We start from the raw sequence: 26141 nt of genomic DNA on the forward strand, positions 1-26141 counted from the left end.
AGAAGAAAATATTAAAAAGAAAAAAAAATGAGTCAAAATTCAGCATTTGTAAATATTTTAAGTTCTTGCACACAAAGAGAGATCTGAGGGGCAACAACAATAACAGCAAACACTATACTTAACCATCTATCCTGATGCAAACACAACTCAGGCAGCTGTGTTGCAGACTGCTTTTATACAGTGTTCAGATATGTTTTGGGGAATAAAATTATACACTGTAGCAATCTGGAACCTTAAACCCATGGGAAATATTTTCATATGAAGTGTCATGATTTAGATTAAAGTAGCCCTGAAATGTACAGGGCTAAGGTCTTCTCATTCCACCGTAATACACCACTGTATATTTCTAGTCAGCCGAACAAACTGTACAAAGATGGCAAGAGGAAGTACTAAATGGCAGCTGAAAGTGTAGGGAAGGTATGTAAGTGTTTGAGTAGGAGCCACTTGATCCTGGCAAGCAAGGCAGCCCAAGAGCACCTTCTCATAACCCTCTTTGACTCGTAGTTATGGGTAAATTACTAGGATAATCTTTCAGGCCACTAGTGATTTTCCGTTTTCACAGATGCAGCTACATTCAGGAACATTTCCACCTAAACAAGTCGTGGATTCAAATATGTCATCAGTGGAATCTTGAGATTGACTTGTTTACTTCACGTGAAAGCGTCTTTCTTCAGACGGACGTAATCCTTCTCACGCTTGTTCCACAACACAGTCAAAGCATTTTCCCTAAAATGTAACTAGGTCTTCAGGTGGGAAATTCACGGTACAGATTTCCATACTCCAATTCACATGCGACCCCATGCGGGAAATGTTCCTGAACATTTCAAGGATAGACTGCATGTGAGAATGGGACTATGGCAGAAGAATCTCATGTCCTGGCATGGCTCAGGATGGAATGCCGTCTGACATATACAGAGTCTATACTCCAACGACACACTAAACAAAATAGCCCTTTTATTCTTTTTTCACAAATACTCGCATCCAGTGAAGCTTTGGCATTCCACAGAATTCCAGGCAGCTGTTGCATAGTATGCCCAGAAGTATCCACAGAGGCTTACTGGGAGGGAACAACAGTCAGATAAGAGACAATGTGATAGGTTCTAATTGCTTAAAAATGTCCTGAAGAAGGCCCCCCATTATCCATTTAAATCGGCTGATAATGGGAAGCTAGAAGGAGGAGGCGATGGAGAAGGGGGGAGGAGGAGGAGAGGGGGGGCGACCTAAGCAGAGGGAGAAAGCCATCCTCTGCGCCACTGTCGCCTCATTATTTTCCGTCTTGACGGACGCCCGCGCTCAACCCCTGGATGAATGGCCCTGTGCTGAATAAGTTATCGCCAGACACACAAAGGGAAGAGTGCCACAAACAACACAGCAGTACTGCAAAGCATGAATCTCTTTTTCCTCTCCTTCTTAGTCTTTCCTTCCCCCTCAAACCCCCCACCCTTCCCTCTGCTCCCTCTAGACGAAAGGCAGGGCCTGCCACAGACTGAGATCTCACCTGTAATTTCTACAGAAGCTCACAGTAGGTGGAGGAAAAACGTAACGGATATAATAAAATGAAAGGGAGGAAGGATGCAGGCATCTTTGCTCACTGAAAAGATATATACCTACTTTCCTCCATTTTGTTTCATCTGTCCTTTTTGTTTGTGCAGCTCCTCAGTAAAGACAGGGACCTCCTTTGGACAGCATCTGAAGATGTTGGAGAGGGTGTTTTTTTTTTCTTCTTCTTAAGACAAGGCCCACAGCATGATCACTGAAAATGGTTTGGTTTCATCTGATGTTTATTTTGTTTCCTTTTCTGTTGTATGGACTGCTGGGGCCAGGCATATCAAATCAAGATCGCCTCTATACGATGCTCCCCTGAGGGGGCATATGTAGGGATGGGTATTGCTAAGATTTTTAAGGTACAACTTCTCAGTTCAATTCTACCACAATCCAGTACTTCAGTCATACTTTTATGGGTTCTTTTTGTTATTTACATTTAAACGGGAGGGAGAGGGAACCTTGTGAGTATGCGAGAAGGTTAACTTTAGCTGCTAAACGTGAACTAGGGAATAATGACAACGGGAAACATTTAATTCCCGAACGGTTACGGCTACGGTTTGCTCTGCGGATGCCAATCCCTCTCCCTTGCTGTCACTCAAAAGTAGCAGTGGAACTTTTGGACAGGAGAGCTTGTTTCCCCTCTGACCGGGAAATCAGAGGGTGCCGCGGCCCGACAGGCGCACGACGGCAGATCAAACAGGGCGGGTACCCTTGGAGTGACACCTGGAGCCACTTCAAGGGAAGAGAGCGCCACTGATCTCCAGTCATCTCGTCAGAACGACAGTCTGTCAGGGTTAAAGGAAGGGAAAAAAGAAGCTGGAATGGTACGAGCGAGGTCGAACGAAGCATCACCTCAATGTCGTCGCTGGCTGACCCCAGCGCATTTGGAGAAATGATGGCGCAGAGTGTTTTTCGTTGGAATGCTCAAGTTCAGCCTTGATGTCCGGTTCAGGTTCTGCTGGTGACAGGTAGTTACACTGATATAGCAGGTTCACTTACAATATGGCCGTAGTTTTTGCTTGCTGTGCTTTGATTGCAAATGCCATCCACCTCAAAGTGAATTAAAGCTTTAATCTTTAAAGGTAGCTGTCTGTTTCTAACTTTTTTTAAGCATCATATTTTCTTTGAAAAATATGAGGAATTTCTTCACCACCACACTTGGAATAATAAGAATTTAAGCAATTTAAACAGAAAACAGAAGCCCATTATTGGCTAGATAATAGAGAGAGGGAGATATGTAGGGAGAAAACGGGTCTTTGGCAGCCAGTTGAGTGAGTCAATCCTCAACAGACAAATGCATCCCTTATATAAAACAACAACACGTCTTTGCCCTTGTCAACAACCCTTTCCTCTACAATCCAGGCTTGCTTGTGTGTGTGTGTGTGTGTGTGTAGGTCTTCCTTTCTGCAAAAAACGTCCCATCAGCACTCTCTAATGGGCAAGGTGGAGGAAAAGAGAAAAGACAGAGATAAAGCAGGAGACAGAGCAAAAAAGAGAGAGAGAGAGAACGGTGGCGCAGTAGTGCTTGTTTGGTTCAGGAGCAATGAGTAATGAGGCTGAGGCGCACCCTGTCATTGTCCCAGCAGCAGCCTGTAGCCACAGACACAGAAGAACATTAAAAAATATCTCCTATGTCCAAAAAAGACACTCATCTGATGAAAGTGAAATATGATAAAAATAAAACACCTCATCTCATATGATATTCAGACATCTGATCTCTCTATCTCTGGATGATTCTGGAAGATGACGTGACATTACTTATACAAAGCATGAGTGGAAAGTGAAGATGAGGGTCCTGACATATGCTATCATGTCCCCGTCCACAGATGTGGACACCAGCAAAGCAGCAGATGTAAAGACTGTTCTGTACAGACTACATCAGATGTTTGAAAATGTGGTCAGTTCACTTACGACAGCATTTGAGTGGTCTGTCCGCAAAGATGCCTGTGTGGAAATGAGCATCTGATGAAATTTCCTTTTCACATGGAATTTAGAACCTCTGTGGGTGTGGGCAGTAAAATTTGCCCTGTGAAACATGTTTTTGCTTTTCTTTCTAAAGCAAATGGACCACAAAGATTAACAAGGCCTTCCTGTACTAGTTGCTTCTGTCCCAACAGTACAAACTACTACTTCTAACAGCAAATATTTTTCCTACAGTAGGCTTACATGCTATCCTTAATCGTCTGAACACACCTATAATGTGCACGCATGCACATATACACAACAGCTGCGCTCATCTTGATATGTATAAAGTTCAGCTAGCAGTTGCGGTGGGGAATTCATGCATTGGCACTTTGCTCTTTTGCCAGAATAAAAAACAGACTGTACATAAAAAGCACTGAATGCTGCTCTGGAGGGGGCAGAAAAGGCCAGGGATCGGACTGACCCAGAGGGATGCACCAATATGGGGTTGCGGAGCGGGGCCGTTGAGTGGGGTGGTAATGATGCCAGGCTGAACAAATTGCAAAGCAAAGGGAATGTGTGTAAATGTAGCACATGGAATTATCGTGGCAGCAACATGGAGAGCAGATCAGAGAGAGTGGGATCCACTGGGAGTGATCTGCCACTCTCGGGACATAAAACATGAAGCTCGGCTGTGGCTACTGTGATGAGTTCAGCTGTAATACAAAGTAAAATAGAATGGAAAATGAGGCAAACATATCTTACATGATGTCACAGACTCCAAAACGACGGTAGGTGTAAAGGTAGAACACAGTGCCAAAAAAGCCTGCTATTGATCCACTGGACCTAACACTGCCCCCCAGCACACTGCAATGAAGTATTGCCACTGCTATTCTAACCTTAAAACAGCGCAAGACAAATACATTAATCAATGATGGAAAAACATCTGAAGTGCAACCTGCCAGCTTCAATTAAAAAATGCAATCTTTTTGTTCAACCACATAACAAGACTTCAAGAGGGCCCCACGACTCCAACCCTACCACAGCTCACTAGTAGAGCTGAATTCCATTAATTATGTGACCTACATATCCCAGTAGTTAATATTCCAGACAGACAGATTGAGAGAGAGAGTATATATTTGCCAATAATACAGGAGAGAGGCAAAACTTACAGATCTTAGGGAATCAAAAGTTTCCTTCTCCAGATGCCTTTCTAGGCCCGCGCACTTTAGTCTCTTGGCTCATTACATTGATCGTATGTGGGTTTATTGGGCCAAGCAAACAAGAAAAGAACAGTTTTCTGTGAATAACAAGCCGGAAACTTTTGATTTTCTTATAGGCATAGATGAGGCGTACATATTCTTCTTAAGCCAATTATTCATATGCACAGACTAAATTTTCATTTTAAGATTAACAGCATAACAGGACTCAGAGGATTGTTGTCAGGTAGCTGTACTAATTAATTTGGAATGAACTTGTAACTGTAACCACATGTAACTGAGTAAAATCAAGACATGCCTCAAGAAAAGAACTTAGTGTCTTGGTAACAGAGCGGCTTGTGCATTAGCTTGTGAGCTACTGCATCATCCTCACCGCAGCTCACGGGCTGATCTCTTAATCAGTGTCCAGAGTGTGCATGAGTCCTCTTCTGAAGGCTGAGGCTCTGTCCATCCTGCCTGCCCGTCGCTACTGCCAGTCCCAGCCATGAATATGGAGCTGTTCTGTGACTGGGAGCTTGCTTATGTTTTCTGTCTGATATCTAGGCCCCATTCCCATTTCAAAGGGAGGTCCACCCGGGGCCTTGACTTTTTGATCTGCCTGGCGACTGAGTCGACCACCTGCATGTGGGATCAGCTGCCAGCGAGAGCAGACAACCCCTCTGCTTCAAAATATACATCCTCCCCCCTTCGTCCTCCCTGCTTCATTGCCCTTCACTGTGCCCCCTCCTTCCGTGAAGCTGCCAGGAGCCCCAGTGGTCCTAACTGGGTCTGGAGCTGCATCCCATTCCCAACTGTTCTGACCGTAGTGAGTGAGATGCTTGCGATGTTCGGCACAGCAGCAGGAAGGCTTCTTGCTGCAGTCACAGGGCCATTTTGTATTTACAAGAAGCCACAGTGTCAGCATGCCATGCAAACAGAGGCCTTATCAAAAGGTCTGTGGCTTCTCTAATCAGGGATAGTGGTGCTGAGTGAGTTGTAACCCTTCCCCTTGCAGACTATACCAAAGCCAAACATTTATCAAACTTGATCAAAGTAGGTAATAAAGGGTTCAGCTAGTATGTCTGAGCCCAAGTCGCAAAGAAAAAACCTTTGGCCTGTGGGGATTAAACCCTTGCTAATGTTTGTTGGCTTAGGAGTCCTTCAATCTGTAGAACCACCACCCCAAATGTAGCTAAATTCAGGATATTCTAGGACTGAGGAGTTTTTATTCTAAACTGCAGATGAGTAGGCTACTAAACCTGTTAACGGGATTGCTGTCAATATTTTACATTCCATCTCCCTAAAACACAGTATTCATGTATCCAAGAAATCTACATTAAAAGTCAAGCTTTAATAAGGAACGCAACCAGTCAAAGATGTGGCAGAGGTACTAAATGATGATGACCACAGATATTAATATGATATCAGGATTGCCTTTCTGCCTCATTGAGATCACCATGCCTGTCATGGTATAATTAAAACCCAAAGGATTTCAGAAAATTGAATTAAAAATTAACTAAGAGCGGATGCCCTGGATGCCCACCACTAGACCACTGACATTCACTCAGTAGATGAATAGAGCTGACATGCGACAGAGGCTATGTTGATGAGACTAGTTATAAACCATGACCCAGCCAACTGACAGAACCTATAAACAGTTCTTTAAACTAATTACCCTCATTGGCAGTGATGAGTTTCACAGTCAGAAATTTGTAAAGATTAATTTTCAAACAAAGCAACAGTTATTTGAGATGCGTGCGTCTCTGAATGTTTTTCAGTATAAGTGATATTCACAGAGTCTTTAAGTTAATTGGCTTTCTTGAACCCTGACAGCTAGCTTAATGAGTGTCTAATTGTTTCTCAGCTGGGGTGATATCCACCAGACCATAAAGACACTTTATGAAAGAAGAGCTGTGAGTTTAAAATAAACTACATCGACAATGGAAAAGGACACCATTTATCCTGTGGACCATGATAAATCCCTCCATCAATGCACTTACCCACTGAAGTCTGTTTGTCTCACTGTCAATCGAGGCCAAAGCGTTGACTGTTCATAATCAACTTAAAATTGCTGTAGTATATTAGGTAGGTAGCTCACTACCACAGTTCAATGACAAACAACACCATATTTCTCTGTGCTATTGATGTAAAACCACTGATGTTCAAACCTTTGGCCTGGACACAAATATAACATTGGTGTTTACATTTAACTGCCTTTTATAACAAAAATTAGACCAAGGAGGAAAATTCATCATCTTGTGAGCGAGTGAGTATCTGTGCCCACCCCTGGTTTCTATCATAAGTGCAGAGGTTACAAGACATACCAGGAAAGGTTTTCTTCACTCACCTTTACATATTCATGGCGGACCTAAAGCAATGCACTACTTCTATAACCAAAGACAAACAAGTGAAGAATGACAAACCAACCAGCCCCCAACACCAACAACTGCAAAGAAACTACAATTGCTCTGACATCGCACACAAACACACAATTAATCAAAAGGCAGAAAACCAGGGAAGCAAACAATGAATGGAATTGGCAAAATGAGGAAAAATTGTCAAAGAGGGGGTGGGGGGTGAGATATCATTGGACCATCCTGAACTTGCTTTTCGCTCTCAGTTCTCTATCTCTGGTTATAAATGACTTCAGATTTGACATTTCCAGCCCACAACCCTACAACAAAACACACTTTCTTTTATTCAAACAGCAAAGAAACGAAAAGGAAAAAAAAAAAGACTTTCTGTTAAAGAAAGGCAGGGGGGTGCATGTTGTGCTGCTCCCATCAAGCAGAAAGACGGGCAGTAGTCGAAGAGGCTCGCAGCCGGGCCTCATAAATCCTGATTTGAGCAGGGCGCTAACCAGAGAAGAAGAGACACATCAAGAGAGGGGGCTGGAGAGAGGAGCTGGGGGAGGTGGGTGGCAGCTTGCCTCTTAAAATGCTACGTCTGATTAAGTCTACCCATTAGGTGACAGCTGAACTTTAACATTAATATGATAATATTGAAATAAGTGTGTTATTTACTTCAGCACCAGAGGAGGGGTGGAGGGAAGAGGAGAGGGAAGGAGGAGGGAATGATGAATGATTTCTGGACAGCTCTGGGTGACATGCCAGGCGAGATGACCCCCCCCCCCCCCCATCCTCCTCCTCTTCCCATAATCAGACTTGACAAAATGGAGACATATGCAGAAATATTGGTTACAGTCGGCGTCACAGCCCTTCTCAGGCCTTCCCTCTCTCGTAACTGCTGGCCGCCCTGTGAGCCGCCCTCCAAATTGTCTACGGGCACTGAAGCATCTATTTCAATTGGCACTTCCTTCCTGGCCTCAGGATTTTACATTTAGTCTGTGTCATTTACATATTACTCTTAATCAAAATCCACAGTGGGCGACAGGGGGAAAAAAAAAACAAGAAAGAGGGAGCGAGAAACAAAACCATGGCGTCACGGTTCAGGGGTAGGCACACAAGCAGTTTATGAAATGGAGATGTGACAAGACATTACGGTGTGTGTGTTTGACTATGTGCATGTGTGTGCGTTAGGTGGTAGCTGCATAAGATAATGCAAGGTCTATTGAAATATCTGCGTGTGAATGGCTGTGTTTGCGTGATTGTTGGGCGCTGCCTTGTGAATGAACTTGCATGCAAGAGAGACAAAGGCTGCAAGTTGGAAATGTGTTGTGCATTTTGTGAAAAACAAAGGCAAAGAGAAGAAAAGGAAAGGAAAGAATGGAGACATGTACCCTGCACACTTGTCTTCCCCAGCCTTTTTCTACAGGATGCTGTCCTGGACAACTCTTGTCTCTGTCTACCCAGGCACTTAGCACCAATACCATTGCATGTAACAGAGCAGGCATTCACATTGCTTTTTAGTTTAGTTAGTTCATTCAAACAAAGTGTCATATTGACTAAATACAATTAATGGAACTGATGAACATACAACTAATCTAAATTCTTAGAATCAGAATTAGAAAGAAAAGAAATTGCATAAAAGTACCCAAATTTTGCATTGAAACACAGTTGTTCTGGTGACTGCAGACGAGGAATATTCCATTTAAACTGTAAAAGTTTTGATATGATCCATTCATCCAACTATTTATGCGTCCATTTGTTTATTTATCTATCAATGCAATAGAAAGCTGGTCAACTGAGACGCCGTGTTTAAGGCTAATTATGAGTGGGAAGGAAGAAAGGAAGGAAAGACAGATAAGTTTGATCTAATTATAAACTTGATTAGATGGTGATAATTTGGAGCAGCACAGCTGGAGCATGATACACACAGAGAGGTGCAGAAACAAGGTCCCTACCTGCCTCTTACCTTCTCAGCATGCCGGTAAGGATGCGAGAGCTCTTGCCCAGGTTGGCGTCTGTTTCTCTCAGCTGGGGAGGGGAAAAGAAAGACGGGTTTTAATTTCCATTCTGATCCAACAACTCAACAAAAGTCAAAAGAGTATAAAAACGTCCTCTGATGAGACAATACACTGCCAAGAACCAAAAACCTCATTATAACATTAAAGTACAGGGACAGAAAGAAAGGCATTGTCCTGTTAAACATAACTGAAGAAACTAGCAATTAGCACACAGCAACAGACTGATGGATTAACAGTGAGAAGACATGCTGTCTATTTTTTACCACAAAACATTGAATTACTGAAAAAGTGTTACAACATTTAAGTCAGGACAATTACTACTCCTGCACAGCTTTGTACCATTGACCTTCAGGCAAACCACTTCGCTCAGTGGCAATCTGAGAAGGCAACTCTTATGTTTAGCACTTAGTCCTTCCACCCTAAGTTAGAGCAAGCTAGGGAGTCAGAGGTCTACAGACCGACCTTCTGCACACTCTTTTAGACTTACAGAAACATAAAAAGGTCCCCTATGGCAAAACTCTAAGTCTAATTTGTACATACAGGTCAATAAACTGCAGTCATCATGACCTGTTTATCATGGACAGAAATTTAAACAAGTAGTCAACAGCCGATTGAGCACCTGTCATTCTAATAGTCTCCTGCCCATCTTGTTGTAAAGCAAACATTAGAATAGAAAAGGAAATGAAGGGACAAATAGTGAAAATGACCCTTTTACTTATATATATATATCTTTATATATATATATATATATATATATATATCTTTATATATATATATATATATATATATATAGCAAGCACAGGGAGTCCTTGAAGGCACACTTGAAATAATGATCATGGCTATTCAGGGATAATTGCCTTGACTATTTTTCCTGTTCTTTCTCCATCTTCTCTTTTCTTTTGCTCTGCCTTTTTTTCCCTTCAGGGGTCATGCTGTAGAGATGTTTTCATTCTGTCCTCTTTTGAGCACACACGCTGATCACATGGGTGCTCGAGTGCTCAAGCACCCACCGAAAAGGTTTAGGACCCACAAGTAAGACTGATCAAAATATGATTGAACAAATAAATAAATAATACTGCATAATTTGGGTGTGTGTGTAAACACTGCTTAGGTATTGCTATTGCTCGCTTGTACTACGATACCAAAGAACAAGGCAGTGTTTTTCTGTGGTCAAAAGCAAATACTGATCCCTCAGGACTGTGTAACCTGTTATAATTAGGTAGCTGAGCAGTATTGCTTTTCATTTTGGTTTGTGCCTACATCCAACAGACGACAGTGGCCTACATCTCTGTAATTACTGAAAGCAAGCTCAATAAAGAATCATCACCTTGGTGGTATTCACTCAATTTGGGCACCGACGGGCAAAAACAGAAATTGGCACCTATCCTTATGAGGTGTAGGGACTTTTACTGGGAAAAGGAACTGGCAGTGATGTTGCCAACTAGGCGCGAGTGCAACAGGGAAAAAAATGCTGATACCACATCGAGTGAACTGCCACTGACGTCTACCTGCAGTCGCATTTCTGGAGGATGATGAGGGAGTGTAGGGAAGAATCTATGCAGAGGTTCTCTCTAGAGTCAGCAGGGAGCCATTCATCTTCATCTCTCTCAGAGATAATAACAACTACCCAAATAAAGCCACTCTCACTCAGTATGTTTTCATCAGTATATTATACTGGATTCTATTCTGATCTATTCCTTCCTCTTCTCTACAATGGTGCCAGCATCACTCTTTTTTCCTGTTTGTTCTGGCTCATCTTGCAGTCATTTCTCTTGTCTTCAATTCACCCTCTCTTCCCACCCCTCCTTTACTGCTACTTTTTTCTTCTTCCTCCATCCTTCCTTCCTACCCTCTGGCAGCCTGGGTTAGTGCGATGCAGGTTGCGAGAGCCAAGGATACATGTGGTACAGGGTAGGAGGTGGGGGACCTGGGGTTTGGGCCCTCTGGCAAAGACAACAAGTCCAGCAGTTGCCTGATGTCTGCCTCTACCCACAGATCTGTCCCCCAAGATACTTCACACTTTCTCCCAAAATACATCTCTGAATCATTCCTTCATTCCATTCCTCTTCTCTCTTCATAGCCTCTCACCAGCTCTAATCCTTTCCTCTTTAACCTGGAATAGAAAGCAACTGAAATTTTGTGCAGTTCAGTGTCTAAAATTGCAGGGTTTGTCGATATGGTAAGACCGAGAGGAAAAAGTTTTTCCTATCTTTTTTTATTTTATGTACAACTCCAAAACAGAACATCCTCCAAAAACATCCTGGGTCACTTTCCGGTTTTTAGTATACACACATATTGTCACCATTATTATAAAATAAAGTTAATTTAAAATTCATATTCTTTCAATTTTTAGTGCCAAAAGAGGGCATTTAGGTAGAAAAGGGGAGAGGTTCAGCCTTGAGGTGAAGGGCAAAATACAGATGTTGTTATTTCCATTTCCATTTCCAATCCATACAAAGACCATATGATATTGCCATACTACCATGATTTAGTAATATGGGGGCAAAGATGATTCATTTGGGGGAATAAATTAACAATGCAAACAAACTGCATATTTTGTTGACTAAAATTAACAATTAGTGCCCTAAATTCAATAATTTTGTACATTAAAATTAATGATTTAATGATATAAATGACTAATTTTAAGTAACAAAGTTAAAAACTTCCCGCAGCTATCTGTTGGGCTCTGTGTGCACTGGCCTTGAGCTTGAGAATGGTTAAATCACTTTCTTCAGTACACTCAGTGGTTCAGAGTTGGGAGCATACTGCTTTGACCCAGTGTTGAAACCTTCTATTGACTTCCATTTGTACCATAAAAGCAAAAACAAAAGGCCACACCCCCTGCAGTGCATAAAGGCTTGTGTGTGTATCTTTGTTTGTGTGTTTGTTTATGTGTTTGTATGTTCAAGTTTTGACATTTATGCTAAAACTAGACCTCCTTCAACTTCCATCTCTTAAATGCAAAAGAGTTGTTAACCAGCCCTTCCATTCCATGTCCTCACATCTTGATTTCCTTTTACTTTTGCCCCACACACTGCCTTTAAAGCCCTCTATGTGTGTGTGTGTGCGTGTGCGTGTGTACATGTGGTGGGGGGATTCAGCAAAGAAGACTCAAGGGAAGAAGGGAGAGAAGGAGAGAGAGAAAGCAAAAGAAAGAGAGAGCAGGTACTCTCAGTAGACGCTGTGGACCGTTTTGAAAGGAGATGTTTGATTTCCTTTGAAATCGCCTGTGCAAGGCCCACTGCCATGTTGTGGTCTTTAAGCATTCTGCGTTGAGGGCGCCGTCAGGGTTGGGCCCCCTTCCTGTGTTTGGTCTTTTCTGTGTCTGCCTACCTGTCTGTTTGGATGGCTGGGTGTAAGGAGGGGCAGTGCTAAGGATCGGAGGGGCACTCTCAAAAGGGAAGTGGGAAGGAGTGAGGGAAACTGGAGAGGAGTGTTGGGTAGGTGAGGAAGGTAAGGGGAAGAAAAGCGAGGAGAAAGGTGTGCAGGCACCAGCAATATTTAACTACAAGCTGGGTGATTTCACTACATGTGGAATAACAGGCTCAGCAATTCACCTCGTGTTAAACTAAAGAAAAACACTAAACCTTCAAATTGTGCAGTGATACTCACGACGAAAAATATCTAGTTACATGCAATGCAGTATTTTCAGTGAAGTACGTTGTCAGTATAATTATGCTGACATTGTGAGTGCACAAGCGTGAGCAGCCCCAAGAAAGTATGTGTGCCATGTTTGTGTGCACTGACATGCAGAAAGTCGTGAATGCTGTCAATGCTGCTAACCCGTTGTAACAGCTTTACAGTCTCACAGAGCCTTCTTATAACAGATAGATGAGTGTGTGCAGGTGTCACGTGTCTTCTCACCCTTTCTCTGGCTCTTTGGATCTTCTCACGGTCACCGTGAAGGTTGGCGAGAATCTCCTGACCCACTTGTTCTGCAAGAGAGGCAGATGCAGTGTGAGAAGGGCTAAATCTGTCATTTACAAAATAAAATGTTAAAATCCTGGAACTAATCACAAAACTAATGAATGGAAATATATTTCTCTCGCACTTGCAAAGTATAACTGAAACATTAAGAAATGTCTCTAATGATTTGTTTTCCCTCTTGGACAAGCAATGTCTCAAGTGCATAAAACACTTTAATTCTCTGTCATTCTGTCTCCTTCAACTACGTCTCAGTGAGAGTAATGTCAAATGAATATGGGATTTTTTTCTTTCTCTCTTTGAGTCTTGTAATGGAAAGAGGATTATGCATGCAGTCACTGTGCAAAATTTAGTACACAAACTGTAAAAAGAGAGATAAAACTTTGGGGTGGGGGCGGTCAGGTGGGCAGATTGTACATCACTGCAGTTATGGGATGTGTTTTTTATACCTTCTTAAAATGCTGAGGTAAATAGACATGAAGTTCTAGGAAACAATACCCCAGCATCCAGCGTGCCAGTGGGGTCCACTCAGCCAATGCAATATTCATTAAGCCATTCTTTTTTAAATGCCTCTCGTCAGTTGTTGATGTAAACACATTAACGCACAGTTATAAAACATTCCCAACAAGGCACCTGACAAGCTTGTCAGCGGTCACTGTCATTTTCCTGTCCCTCGGGCTGAGGACAAGAAAAGAAAGGAAAAAATAAATAAAGCAAATAAGCCCCACGTACCCCCAGCCACCCACCACCGAAAAATAATTTTAAAAAAAGCCACTGCTGCCATCAGTGTAACCACACTGCTACAGCATTAGCGTTTAAAAATGAGGGAGGCAGACGATGAATCAGGAAAAAAAAGGAAAAGAAGTGAAGAATCTTTGCATGGATCAAAGACAGGCTTTCAAGCGCACCAAACAAATCCGAAATAAACAACGCAGTTGCTGACTGTATTACACTACACAGGTGCCGCACACCAAAGGGCCCACGTGCTGAGCGCCTGTTTGGGGGGGGGAGCAGTGCAAAAAATGGGCTACATCTGGCAGCTAAACAAGAGAAGAGAGAAAAACAGAGAGAAAGACAGAGAGAGAGAGAGAGAGAAAGGGAGAAGGGGGATCAGGGAAAAGTAAAAAAATAAATAAAGAACACTGAAAGCACTGTCAAATGAACGACATTCGTCTCCCATTCATCCCATCCTTTTTACCCCCCTACACTGTAACTGACTCAAATGTGTCTCTTCCTGCCTTCATTAATTTCTAATCTGGGACAAGACAGATTGAAGGATACCCAGATTAAACAGTGCAGTCAGACAGTCACATGTGACAAATAGGGCAGATTAAAAGACTGAATGCAGGTATTAATAACCGTAAAAACACAAGCCCTCCCCAGTCCCCACTGGAGAAGAACAAGGAATAAACAGGAAGGGAGTTGTAGCGGAAATCTTCTGTTAAAGAGACAAATAAGCACATCTATCCATCTCTGTCAGGACTGTGGCTTTTTTTCTTTTTTTTTAAAGCAAATGAGTGTGACAAGGATTGCAGCAGCAGAGCTTTTTTTTTTGATGGCATCCACATTATTGGAAAGGTCTGAAATGTGTAAAAAGATGGATGAGGTAGTAGGAGAAAGGCCTCCGATGAGAGCTTAGCCAAAGTAATGAGCGATCATTACACACATTCTGTCAGGGTACGTTTTACAAGACAATCACGGTTTTTGTGAACATTAAAAAAAATAAAGTGAAACAAACAAAGGCAGAGAAATCTTACAGCCTTGGCATTAAGTTACCTTTCAATGGGCAAGAATATAACCACACTGCATTCAGGTTTCTTTCTGTAGGGTGCTGCGGAGTAGTGGTTTCAAAAGTTTTTGTAAATCAAGCACACCTAAACTGACGCAAATCAGACCATGTATCCCCGTCTGATAATCAGAATCAACATCAAAATCAAAATACTTTATTGATCCCTGGGGGAAACTGTAAGATTTTGTGCCAGGATGAATTTTGCTTTTAGATGTTTTGTTACAGAAAGTATCACTTCAGGATGGAATTACAGTGAAAACAAATTATTTGGAGAGACAATGCAACATCCCACAAAGACCCCTGGGGATCCTCAGACCCAGCTCAAAAAAAGAAACAGCTGTAGACAGAAGGTTGGCGGTGCCATCTAAAGAATGATATGACATAACGTTTCTAGTAGCGCTCTGTAAGTACAAACATCCACCTCATGTTTTCTAGACTGAGGGATTGTACAGACAAAGACAAAGAAAGTAAAATTTGGCAAATAATTTAGACATGTTTTTAATCCTTGCTAGGTGAGAGCCACAATACGCTGGACAGTATCACTACACAAACAAATTCTAGCCAGTAAAAAACGACTGTATGTTAATGGAAGACAAACTAAGCGTATGAGATGAGAACTGAGATAAACAATTTGCTTGGCTTTGCGGTCATTAAGGTCTCTTTCCAGTCATCCAAGATTTCTCATCATTCCTCTCTGGTTTCCCCCCACCACGCTGAGCCATTAGAGGCGTACACAACACCTCCCAAGGGAATCTACAGTGTTTATTGTCTTTATCATGTATCTCCCTTTGCATTACTCATTCTCTGGCATGTATCTACATTTCCATTCATCTCATTTAAGTCCTTCTGTCTAGTGCTCTGCGTAAAAAAAACTTCATTAGTTATATTGAGTCAACTAAAAAATCTAATGTAGAAGAATAATTAAATGTTGTTCAAGTAACTACTCCCAGAATATGATATACCAGTTCATCATCATCATCATGTAGATAAAACTTCCATCCCAAAACTGTCAACATGTATGAAACACAACGAACTCCTTAAGTCATTTCATGCTGATGTTGATTTTTTTTTTGGTAATAACTGACTTAAATTGTATGTCGGTGCAAAGAATTTTAACATTAACATAAAAATAGATATAAAATTTATGAACAGAACAAAAATGCAGGTATTTAAAAATGAAAAATGTACAGTCATTAAAAACAAAAGCAGAAGAGGAGAAATAATTTGCTGTTAATGCCCCTGACTTGTTGCTCGTTAGTGTATAAAATATTCCCCTCCTGTTTAAACAGCTATTAACAATTTAAATAACCCCAGCCCAGAGGCCTTGCTCTGACTCACTTGTTAAAGATCCCCATCCCCCAAGGTCCATTTAACAAGCCCATTATTCCATTACATTACATTCACACCAGCTCCAGAGAGCCTTAATTTAACCCACTCCTCTAATGTAACTGTAGAAAAGAATTAGTATAGAAAAGTTGAAGACATAAATTTGATTCGGAGAGAAATAACACCTGGATCAGGAATTACACAGCCTACTGACATAGCACAGTTCAGCTCGATTCTATCTCGGCTCAACCCTTCACCACCTTGCTAATAATGATAAGATGGACGGAAAATATATTTACTGGACAATTAACTTTGCTGGTGTATGCAGTAATGTAATCAGTAACGCTAAAAGAAATGTGCTAAAATGAGCCAAACAGAGTTGGAACGAAACATTTCTGGCAGCTCTGACTCTTGAACAGAGCTGCAACAACTGGCCAACTAACCGCCAAAAATCGATTAATGGTTCAAGCTATCTTCAGGCTTGCTTTATTGTCAGAATGTTGTATTTCTTCTTGATAGAGAATTGTCCACCTTTGCATCAGTTGGCCAAACAGCATAAGCAATCCGATGGCATCATCTTAGGCTTTGTTTTGGGCATTTTTTCCTTTACTTTCTGACATTTAGTACAGCAAAAAATGTGTCTGGAAAATTATCAGAAGATTAATCAATAATGAAGATAATTGTTAGTTGCAGCCCTACTCATGTAATACTTCAAACATCTGAAAGATTCACTGTCAGGCACTCTGAAGAAAAGGAACCTTTTGTGTGTGTAAAATGTTAATATCATAAAATGCTCATGTCTGCCAAGCCTGGCTCAGGACAATACAGCTCAGAAGGCCAACTCTGGTACCATCAAAACCTCCACAGTCTTCAACTTTCTCCTATCCATGGACACATTTAATTGGAGGCATCATCTATTTTACAGGAGCTGTTTCAGAGCAGTTACACACTGTCTAAGGGCTCTGCCTCTCTGTCTGTGTTGCCTTTTTATTTTTTTGCCTTGCTCCCTCTGTCCCCTGAGCTGAAAGGGTACAAGACCTAACAGTGGTGTGCTCTGAGGCTCAGCACAGCTCCTTTTCATTAAGCAGTTGAGACCACTTTTTGAAGGTTACCACACACACTTGTATCCGGACACAAGCCACACACTCCAACAAACGGGGTGTGGAAACCCATGGGAGGGTGAAGGGGAAGTAAGGAGGAGCCTGATAAATGTTAGACCATACATTTTTATCTCTCTCAAGCTCTCTAACTCACTCTCTCGCTCGCTCTCTCTCTCTCTCACACACACACACAGTGCAGCAGTCAACTTATATGCCTGTGTCTCCCAGGTGAATTAAGTTACCTGTCTTTGTACACTTCCAGAGAACCTTTTTTTAAGGACTCCTCAAGTCTACAACTGCCTGGTGACACACTTTCATCACCTCCATCAAAGTTGTACCCACACTGGGATGTATCTGTAATGCTGAGCCCAGAGGCCATGAGGCTAGCGCCTTCGCATTGAGCGATAGCTCAAAATAAAGAGGTGCCAACTGCTAGGTCACGGGGGGGCATGTAGCATCTGGGGGCTCAGCAATGTTATGACAGATTAGTTAACAATAGCAAACTCTCTCAAATGTTAGTCAGGAACTGTTACTTCACAGGACAAAAGTAATAAAGGATTTAGGAGTCACTGACATTCCTGTTTTTTCATGAGAGGAAATGCATTGTCCTAAAAACTGGGATTTTTCTACCTTGTCTGTTTAACACTGATTCCTCCTTGACAGCAGACTGCATATGTAGTTTTAGTACGGCAAACTCACTGGGCAGGTGAGGCACCGTCCTCTTCTTGCAAGAGTTTCAATCACTTAAAAGGCCCAAACAAGTAATATTCTGGGCAGGGAGAAGCAGGGCCGCAGCAGTCCATTCCGACTTAGCCCATGCAGCCGCACTTCCCTGTGTATGTGCATAAGTGGCGGTGGGCAGTCAGGGTGGATTTCTGGGGCCTTTCTTCACTCCGCCAGGCTCTGTTTTATTCATCGCCTGCGCCCTGACCCCGCAGAGCTCCTGTTCTGACAAATCACTTCTGATTAAGACAGATCTCTGTTAGTCAGCCACTCAACTTGGCCTATTCATCATTCCATATAAAATATCCCTCTCTCCTCCCCCGTCCCTCCCTCCTCCCTCTTTTGCCTGTCCGTCAGACCGAAGCAAAGGCGCAAAAGAAATTTCCGCTGCTGCTTTAAATGGCTGATTATAGACAATTGGTGGATGGAGAGACGTAAGGGCGTCTTATGGGTGATAAGACGCAGGTTTAATGGGTATAAATGACCGGGCCTGACGGAGAGCAGCTGGTAATAGGACCATTTGTTTAAAGCTGAACTGGGGTGGAGAGAATTGAAAGCTGCATTTTCCTTCTATTTGAGCTCCCCCTCCTCTTTCTCTTCACCTCAGCCTCAAAGTCAAATTCTCAGATCACCAGATTTACATTTCTTTTAAACAGCAAAATCCCCTTCAGCCTCATTCAATGAGAATTGATGAGGCTTGGAAAAGAATAGTTTGTTTTACATTTATAAAATTACCCATACCTACATGTCCCGGTGGACACAGCTACAGACACACACATATTAAATTGTTCTCCATGGGTTATAAACAACGTAAACAGAAAATTTACTGTAAACATAATTAACAATACATCAGAGGTCTAAGAGCATTCACATGCAAAGTTATGCCATAATAAACTACAGCAAACTCCTTGCACTGCACCAAGACATCTAGACAACCATACAGCTATTTCGTTAAAATTTCTAACAAACCAGATTAAATTAACCTGAACGACAACCTTGCTGGTGGCAAAGTGCTGAGAAGCAGGCGGGGTGAGGGGTGGAGGATGAGGGTTCCTACAAGCAAATTGCCTGGACTTAATCAACCAGTCTTACTGAACCATCCAAATGAAAACTAATGGACTTGGTTGCTTGCTGTGATTGCCCCACATGCAACAATGTGTGGGCAGGAGGCATTGCTTTCTGAGGTCTTCAATTAAAAAAACAGGGAATTTCTACAGACGGCTGGTCAGCCTATACACCTATTCTACGTGTATCCCAATTGGTCAATTGTGAAGCTCAATCAGAGTGGACTTATTAATTCCATTTCCAGGGCTGGGAAAATTATTTTTTTCATGTGTTGATTAAACTTGGTCAAAATCGTAAAAAATGTATGAAGTGATGAATTAAAACTCATATCCGAACGAGCTAATTTATGGATGCATTATTCATAGTGCTGACATTTGTGTCACACAATTGTGCTGGCCACATTGCAACTAAAATGTTAAAAAAAAAAATACTAAATGAATAAAATGAAAAAAAAGACAAATACTAGTACATCAAACTTTATTTCAACCACAGCCTAAACAAAAAGAAAAAACAAAGTTTAAGTGCTTTAGTCTGCAACTTAAATAATTTGATGTTATTATGGGCTGAGAAGCTGTATAAATGATGGAGCCACAGCATATGGGCATTGTATACATAATGACAATATCTAAGCTGGAGGTCAAAATTATAGAAAAGACCATTCTGTTGGATTTGGAAGACAAACGCAGAGAGCAAATTTGAGCTCTACCAATTACACCAAGACTAGAGAGATTTAAATGTAGAGAAAACAACATGTCAGTTGGCTCTAATCAAACACAACATTTGATTTAACAACCCCTGCTGGAACCGACTGAGGAGAAAAGTTTGTCAGTTTGTCGGAAATGGACTGAGGGAGAGATATATGGAGGAGGAGGGAAGAAGAAAGAGAAAACTTGACGTTCCTCTGGTTCGTTTTCAACAGTTTAGGAGCGTTAATCATCACATTACTGTTGATTAAAGGCTTTTACGTCTCTAATCAGAAAGTTGACAGGCAGATCAAAGAGCGAAACACAAATTTCTTGCCTTTTAATTATCTGTACAACACCACACCTCGGGCAGCTCTTCCCTGCCTATCTCCTCAAACTCAGCGAAAGACTGCGAAAGGAGATCTAACACTCTACAACAGTTCATTATCCAATAAAATTGGAGATGAGGGAGAGAAAATACACACACTAACACACACAATCACACACCCGCACACAAAGATTTAAGACGTTATGATTAGTAAAGACCTGGGGGAGGCCTGCAGTCTCTTTATTAACATGTCCCGAAATGGAACACCTTAATTATGTTTGTCAAAATCGGACGTGGCGTCAAGCTCATTTGCATGTTTTGACAAGGCCTGTTGGGAGCCTCCCTCTATTTTTCTTCAGAGTGCGAGGAGTGCTAGGAGTATTTAGCACTTCTCAACACCTACTGATGATAGATTTTTGCTGCTAAATGAGTGAAATAACTTGTTAAATTTGCTTGTTGGGTTTGCCTGCTCCCCGCCCCCCCCAGGCTCCTTCTGTTTGTGAGTTAAAGATAGAAGTGATGCAAACACTGAGTGAAGTACACACAAAGAAGCCTCTAGACTGTCTTGATCAATGCTTGATCACCTCGCCTGTTCAAACCGATGAGGATGCGACGCGTTCTGCAGCCTGACTGTTCCTGCCCAGCTGTTCCCTGTCAAGTGGTTTCGACATGAAAAATCTGTACTGCTTTTAGAAAAGATTTGGCATCTCTTTGGAGGTTCTCAAAAGTCCTACATGTTCCATAGCACATTCGGCGCTACAACAGATTGCCACCTGACTCATGATCACATCCTATTTGAATATAAGAAAGCAACGGGCGACTCCCTCCCTTCCCCCATTAACAGCTCACTAAATGAATCCTTCGTTACGTCGATGATATGTAAAACAAGCATGGTCAAAAACAAACAAAACAATATGTGGGGACACAGGACTGTCGGCAGCAATTTAGTAAAGGAGAAAAAGGAGGGAATGAAAGCGAGACATCAAACATGAGCCTGAATGGAAGGCGCAGGCCATTAGAAGTGGTTGCACTGACAGGATCTGACAGTTGGAAACACTTAAAGATTATTTTCCTCAAACTTTGAATTCATTAATACTCATGAGCTGAGGAAGGGCTCCCAAAACATAGCAAAAAATGGGAGAGAGCTGGTGTTGAAGCTGGTTGTAGAGTGACAGGTTGCACCACGAAAGCAAGTTCAATCTCTATGAATGAAGCTCATGTTCTTGGTACCAACTGGTAACTAGTCCCCTGGTTACTTCTGTTTTGCTTCATCTCTTCTCATTGAAATTTGATTTTGGAACATACAGCCTTGTTTGCTAATATTTTGCTGTACGGTTCAGTGTTAATGTGAAATATTTAAAGATATTTGCATTATCCCTGCATTCTCAGATGTCAGGGATTAAGCTATTGAGTAACTGATAGGAATGATAACCAAAATTACAAAATGAAAGACTGTTTAAAATACAAAACAAAATATTTTTTTTTAACTGACTATAAAATACTCCTTTTGTGTTTTATATCATTTTAAAATTTTATGTATCTATTGGTAGCATGAAATTCATTTGTTCACTTAAGCAGACACAGATGACACACATAATTCTTTTCAGTAATAAGGTGCTCTGAAAATTTCTTTTGACCAAGCAACAGTCGGAGCCTCCTATCAGAACACTGCGTCTTTGTGTCTGCTCTGACAGACAGCACAAACAGAAGTTTGTGTTTTACTTTGGGGTAATACCACACTCTCCTGCGCTGCTAAAAGGAAAATAATACTGCTATTATAGGGGGAATACGAGGCACAGAGGGGACTCACAAAAGAGACACATCATGCATCTCATTTAACAATGACCGGGGCCACAGAGTTGAAGGCAGATTATTGTCAGCTTCCACTGTGAATACACGCAACATGGCACGACATGTCAGGGCATGTCAAAGCTCTTGCGCACAGTATACATTGTTTATTGGTGCTTACTTTACATTGTTGTTTCACAACATAGATATTCAATCCTTTAGGTGTTCTGATGAAAAGCATCATCTTCGAAAGCTGATGGAATTTCTGTCAAACACGAGGCTTTACATAGAATATTAAAGAGAATTACAACAGATATGACTTTGGTGATTTCCAATGAGAATGGCCTTACGCAATTCCAAAGTCATAGAAAAATAAACTACAAATGACAACAAGCACACCAACCTATTTAGACAAATAAATACTTTTTATTCAATGGTTTGGGCTAAAGGTAACAATAAATTGTTGGTTTAATATTGGCGCTCTACAAAACACATCAGACTGCAGCATTATTTGAAATTCAGAGGGTGATACACAAAGAGGACAACAACGTATCCGGAGCTGCTAGACAACAACAAACGTGTTGAATTCCTGAATTTGTCGGTTAACTGACGCAAATGTAACACGTCACTGTGCACAACTGCCGATGTGTTTCTAATCATGAAGTAAAACGAGCTTAACTGAAAACCCAACACGTCTGCCTCTGTCTTCGCCACTAATGAAGCATATCTAAGTTTTCAGACATGGCAGAACTAATTTAATCTACCTTCTAAGGAACCTCAGCACCATCAAATTAATTATTCATAAAGGACATGATATTATAACTCAATTGTCAACTCAGTAGCTGGCCCTTTTTTTAACCTTCCCCTGCCTGTCACTCTCTTTTGTCTTGGACTCCTTTTTTTAAAGCAAGTCCATTGCTTTTAATCTATAACTGAGCAATACACATTGTCATTGTTGCTGCTGAACAAAATTGCTTTTAAGTTTTATTTGAAGTTTGCCGATGAAGGTAACAATAGGGTAGGGGAGAGTTTCTACAACTGGCGGGCTCACTGTGGATTTCTGCGGTATGCTTATGGGGCCAGCTTCACCATAGAGAAAAAAGAAAGATGCACACAGAGAGATTAATCAAGTCTGTAATAACATAACCTTATATTCATTTTATGTTCCTCTCATAAATAATGTATGCCATCTGGTAGAGCTAATCTTGCCATAATGTTGCTTAGACAGGTTGGCCACCAGGAGGTGGGACAAACTTTCTTTTAGACACAGTGGTTCTTTTAGCCAGGTGTCATTTTCTCTTCAGGGGTAGGATGATGGCATGTGACCCTGTCAAGACTGACAGGAACAGCAGTAGCCAGGCAAAGCTACAACACCCTATAGTGAGAATCCAATACTAATATGCTGATTCCTCACATAAGTATGTGGATCCTCTGTGAAAATCAGCATGTGGTGCTTATAGCCAGGCAACCAGAAGAAAAAACAACCAGCAAGGATTTTAATGCTTTCAATAGTTTCGTTGTGAGAAGGTATCCATGTGCAAGTACAAACTCTGCAATGAAGATGCTACAAGATTAATTCCCCCCCAGGACATGTAGACGGTACATACTGTATGTGTACCTTTGCCCCATATATACACATGTAGATACACCCCATGAGTGGAACAGCTCTGCAGCTGAGCATACGTTTTTAAAAATACTAAGAGTACACGAGTAAAACCAAGCAGTCCCAGAAAAAGGCTGTTCATGTTGCATTGGAAAGCAACATTTTTGGTGAGCGGGGAGATTCAAAATTTCAGTCAATGTACAGGCCAGAAAACAAAAACTATGGGCTATAAGCAAACCTTTTGACACAACAAGTCATCCAATTAAAGGCTGAGCAAAAAATACTGCCGATCACATACTTAAAGGTATCAGTTTTTGTCTACTAATAACCCTATGTAGCAATACCTTAACCTCATTTCTTGTTTTTGGACTGACAGTTAGTGCCAGTTAAGAGAAGCAATGCATCAAAGTCAAGGAAGAAGACAATTCTAAGTAAGAAAATAGGGATGTAAAGAATGTAGGTCTGGAATATTCCAAAGAAATGGCTTTTTAAGTTTTTCATGAGAAAGGAAGGTCATTCATCATGTTCCCTGGACCTCAAGGACACATAGCACATTTTGGTGAGCAATAATGAGTGTAAACACAACTTCTGTTTACAAAAAAACTCTGCAGCTTGAGTGGATGAGTCAATTTTATGAAAATATTATTTCCTTTGTGATCACGCACTACCAGCTATATGGGCCCACTATTTGTTATTCCGAACAGGAATATTTATGGCATACATTAGAGTTTAGCAAACAGTAATTCTGACGGCTCTAATTTAAGGCAATCTCTCATGGTTTTAGGTAGAACACATACAGTATGAAGAACAGACGCAAACAGATTACATCTAAGAAGACTTTTCTTTAAATGAGAGCAATCAGTTTAAAGATTAAATTTTATCATCAAATGTCTGTTGTTTGACTGATGAAATGTATCCCAAGGCATCCAAGTGTTTTTTATGAAGTATAATCTGTCATCTCAGAGCTCAATGGTCAGCAGACATAACATCAAGGCTGAACACAATAGCGGCATTATAAAAGTGAACAGCATTTTGAAGCTGTACTGTAGTCAAGTTTGAACACCTATGAAATAATAAGAAATCAAAAATCCACTGGCAGTTCATCTCCAGCAAACATCATCGGCGTGGGAGACAGAATATGATACAGTGCAGCTATTACGACAGCAATATGAGCCGTGACGGTGGGCAGCCTTTGCATGCTCCATCCCCTGATTGTAATTGAGGCCGACGCATGACAGCCCCCCATGTGCCCTCTCTGCAGTGGCCTGGGGCATAGGGTGTGCTGACAGAGGAGGCACCGGAGACAGTGGCACAGGGTCCTGGCCTGGCGCGGCCATGGCATGGTACCCTTAGGGGCACTGACCCTCCCCCTCTCAACCCATCGCAACTTTCGCATGCCTCACCTCTGTCACCAGGCATCTCAGAGGCTAACGAGAGGGCAGCTGAGACTGCTTAACAATTCTACCACATCCGTTGGCTGGGTATGCAAGCAGCTCTTTTTTCCTCTCTTCCCTCAGTGTCTCCCCCCACCCTGCTCTGAGACCTTTGGTGAAATAAGTGTCAGCCTGAGGAGACAGGCACTCATCAACACTTTATACCTGGGAGGTATATTAATGCTGTGATGGTTTCCTGGAAGAAGAATGGGGGTGGGGGCTTTGTCCTCGTGGAGAGAGATAAAGGACAAAGCCTTCGACAACTTTTGAGGATGTTAACTTTGGGTATGTTTATGTGGACATACTGTGAGAGGTATAAAAGCAGACAGCAGAGGTGGAGACCAAAAATCATCTTATGCTTAGCAGCTCCTCTGCAGACTCTAATACTAATACTTGGTCATGCGTTTTTAAAAGATGCTACATTCATATAAAGCTTCTCTTGATCAATAAGTATCTGAGAAAGATAAGCATAACATGATGTTGAAGAGAGATCAAGGGAGTTTCGGGGAGAGAATAAGAAACGCGTCAGTTTCTTCGTACAGATCCTCCCCACCAGGATCCGAGTTGTAAATGAAACTTCACTTCCACAACAAGTGGAGCTGGAAGCCTACAGGGGCCTTCTGGTATCCAGTTGGAGATACATAATTAAAGGAACACGGAGAGGGAGCATGTTATTACCAATGTTTTCATTAGGCCAAGTTAACACAGTGGTCTCCCCCAAGACCTACAGACAACAGGAAAGGAAGTGGATGGAATAGGATGCTGCCTATTGGGGTCTAAAACTCTGTTCAAGAACTGTTCACATTAGTGCTGGTTCTGCAGCTTTCCATTCTGGCCATAGCGCTACTCTATGAAAACATTTAATTTTGACATCAGAAATATGAAAAAGCGTGCACGGGCTTGCTTTTTTTTTCATGATATTTTTACTCTTTTTCCCCAACATCCAGGCTTAAATTAGCCAGGATTTTTAAGATCAGGGACTGTTTTTTAGGCTATGAAAAATGGATTAAATGAAGAGGAAGTCTGGCCTAATGAGCTCCCTGGGCTATGGAGCAGCAGGGACCGTGAGGGGAAAGAAGGGAGACGAGGCAAGCCTTTGAGGAAGAAGGGGCCGCAGCCATGCCCAAAGTGTGCCAGTTTCTCCTCGCTTTAGCGCCAATGGCACAGACGGCACCTGGGCAAAGCCTGGCCACCCTTGTCCTGTGCCAAAGGAGAAGAGAAGCAGAACAGCTAGCAAGTTTGTGTTGAACCTGAAAAGTTCTATTGGCCATCTTGCTTCTCTTAGAGGCACTTTAATATTTGTATTTAGACTGTTTGTTGCTGATGGTCCACTTCTTGAGTGAGGAAATGAAGGATTTGCTGTCTGT

At 41.8% G+C, this 26141-nt stretch overlaps 1 protein-coding gene across 4 annotated transcripts in view; it reads right to left on the bottom strand.

Moving 5' to 3' along the window:
- vti1a (vesicle transport through interaction with t-SNAREs 1A) overlaps window positions 1-26141 on the bottom strand; it is a 111820-nt gene that overhangs the window by 28425 nt on the left and 57254 nt on the right. For 2 of the 4 annotated variants that reach the window (XM_046377072.1, XM_046377071.1), the window contains 2 exons: window positions 12877-12947; window positions 8961-9022 (listed from right to left, as the gene is read on the bottom strand). In XM_046377072.1, coding sequence (XP_046233028.1) covers window positions 8961-9022; window positions 12877-12947 — 133 coding nt within the window. Of the gene's footprint in view, window positions 1-8949; window positions 9023-12876; window positions 12948-26141 lie in introns of all 4 variants that reach the window. The other 2 variants (XM_046377074.1, XM_046377073.1) reach the window with 1 other exon arrangement.

Source organism: Scatophagus argus, chromosome 21 (assembly GCF_020382885.2).
Source record: "Scatophagus argus isolate fScaArg1 chromosome 21, fScaArg1.pri, whole genome shotgun sequence".
NCBI classification, from domain to species: domain Eukaryota; kingdom Metazoa; phylum Chordata; class Actinopteri; family Scatophagidae; genus Scatophagus; species Scatophagus argus.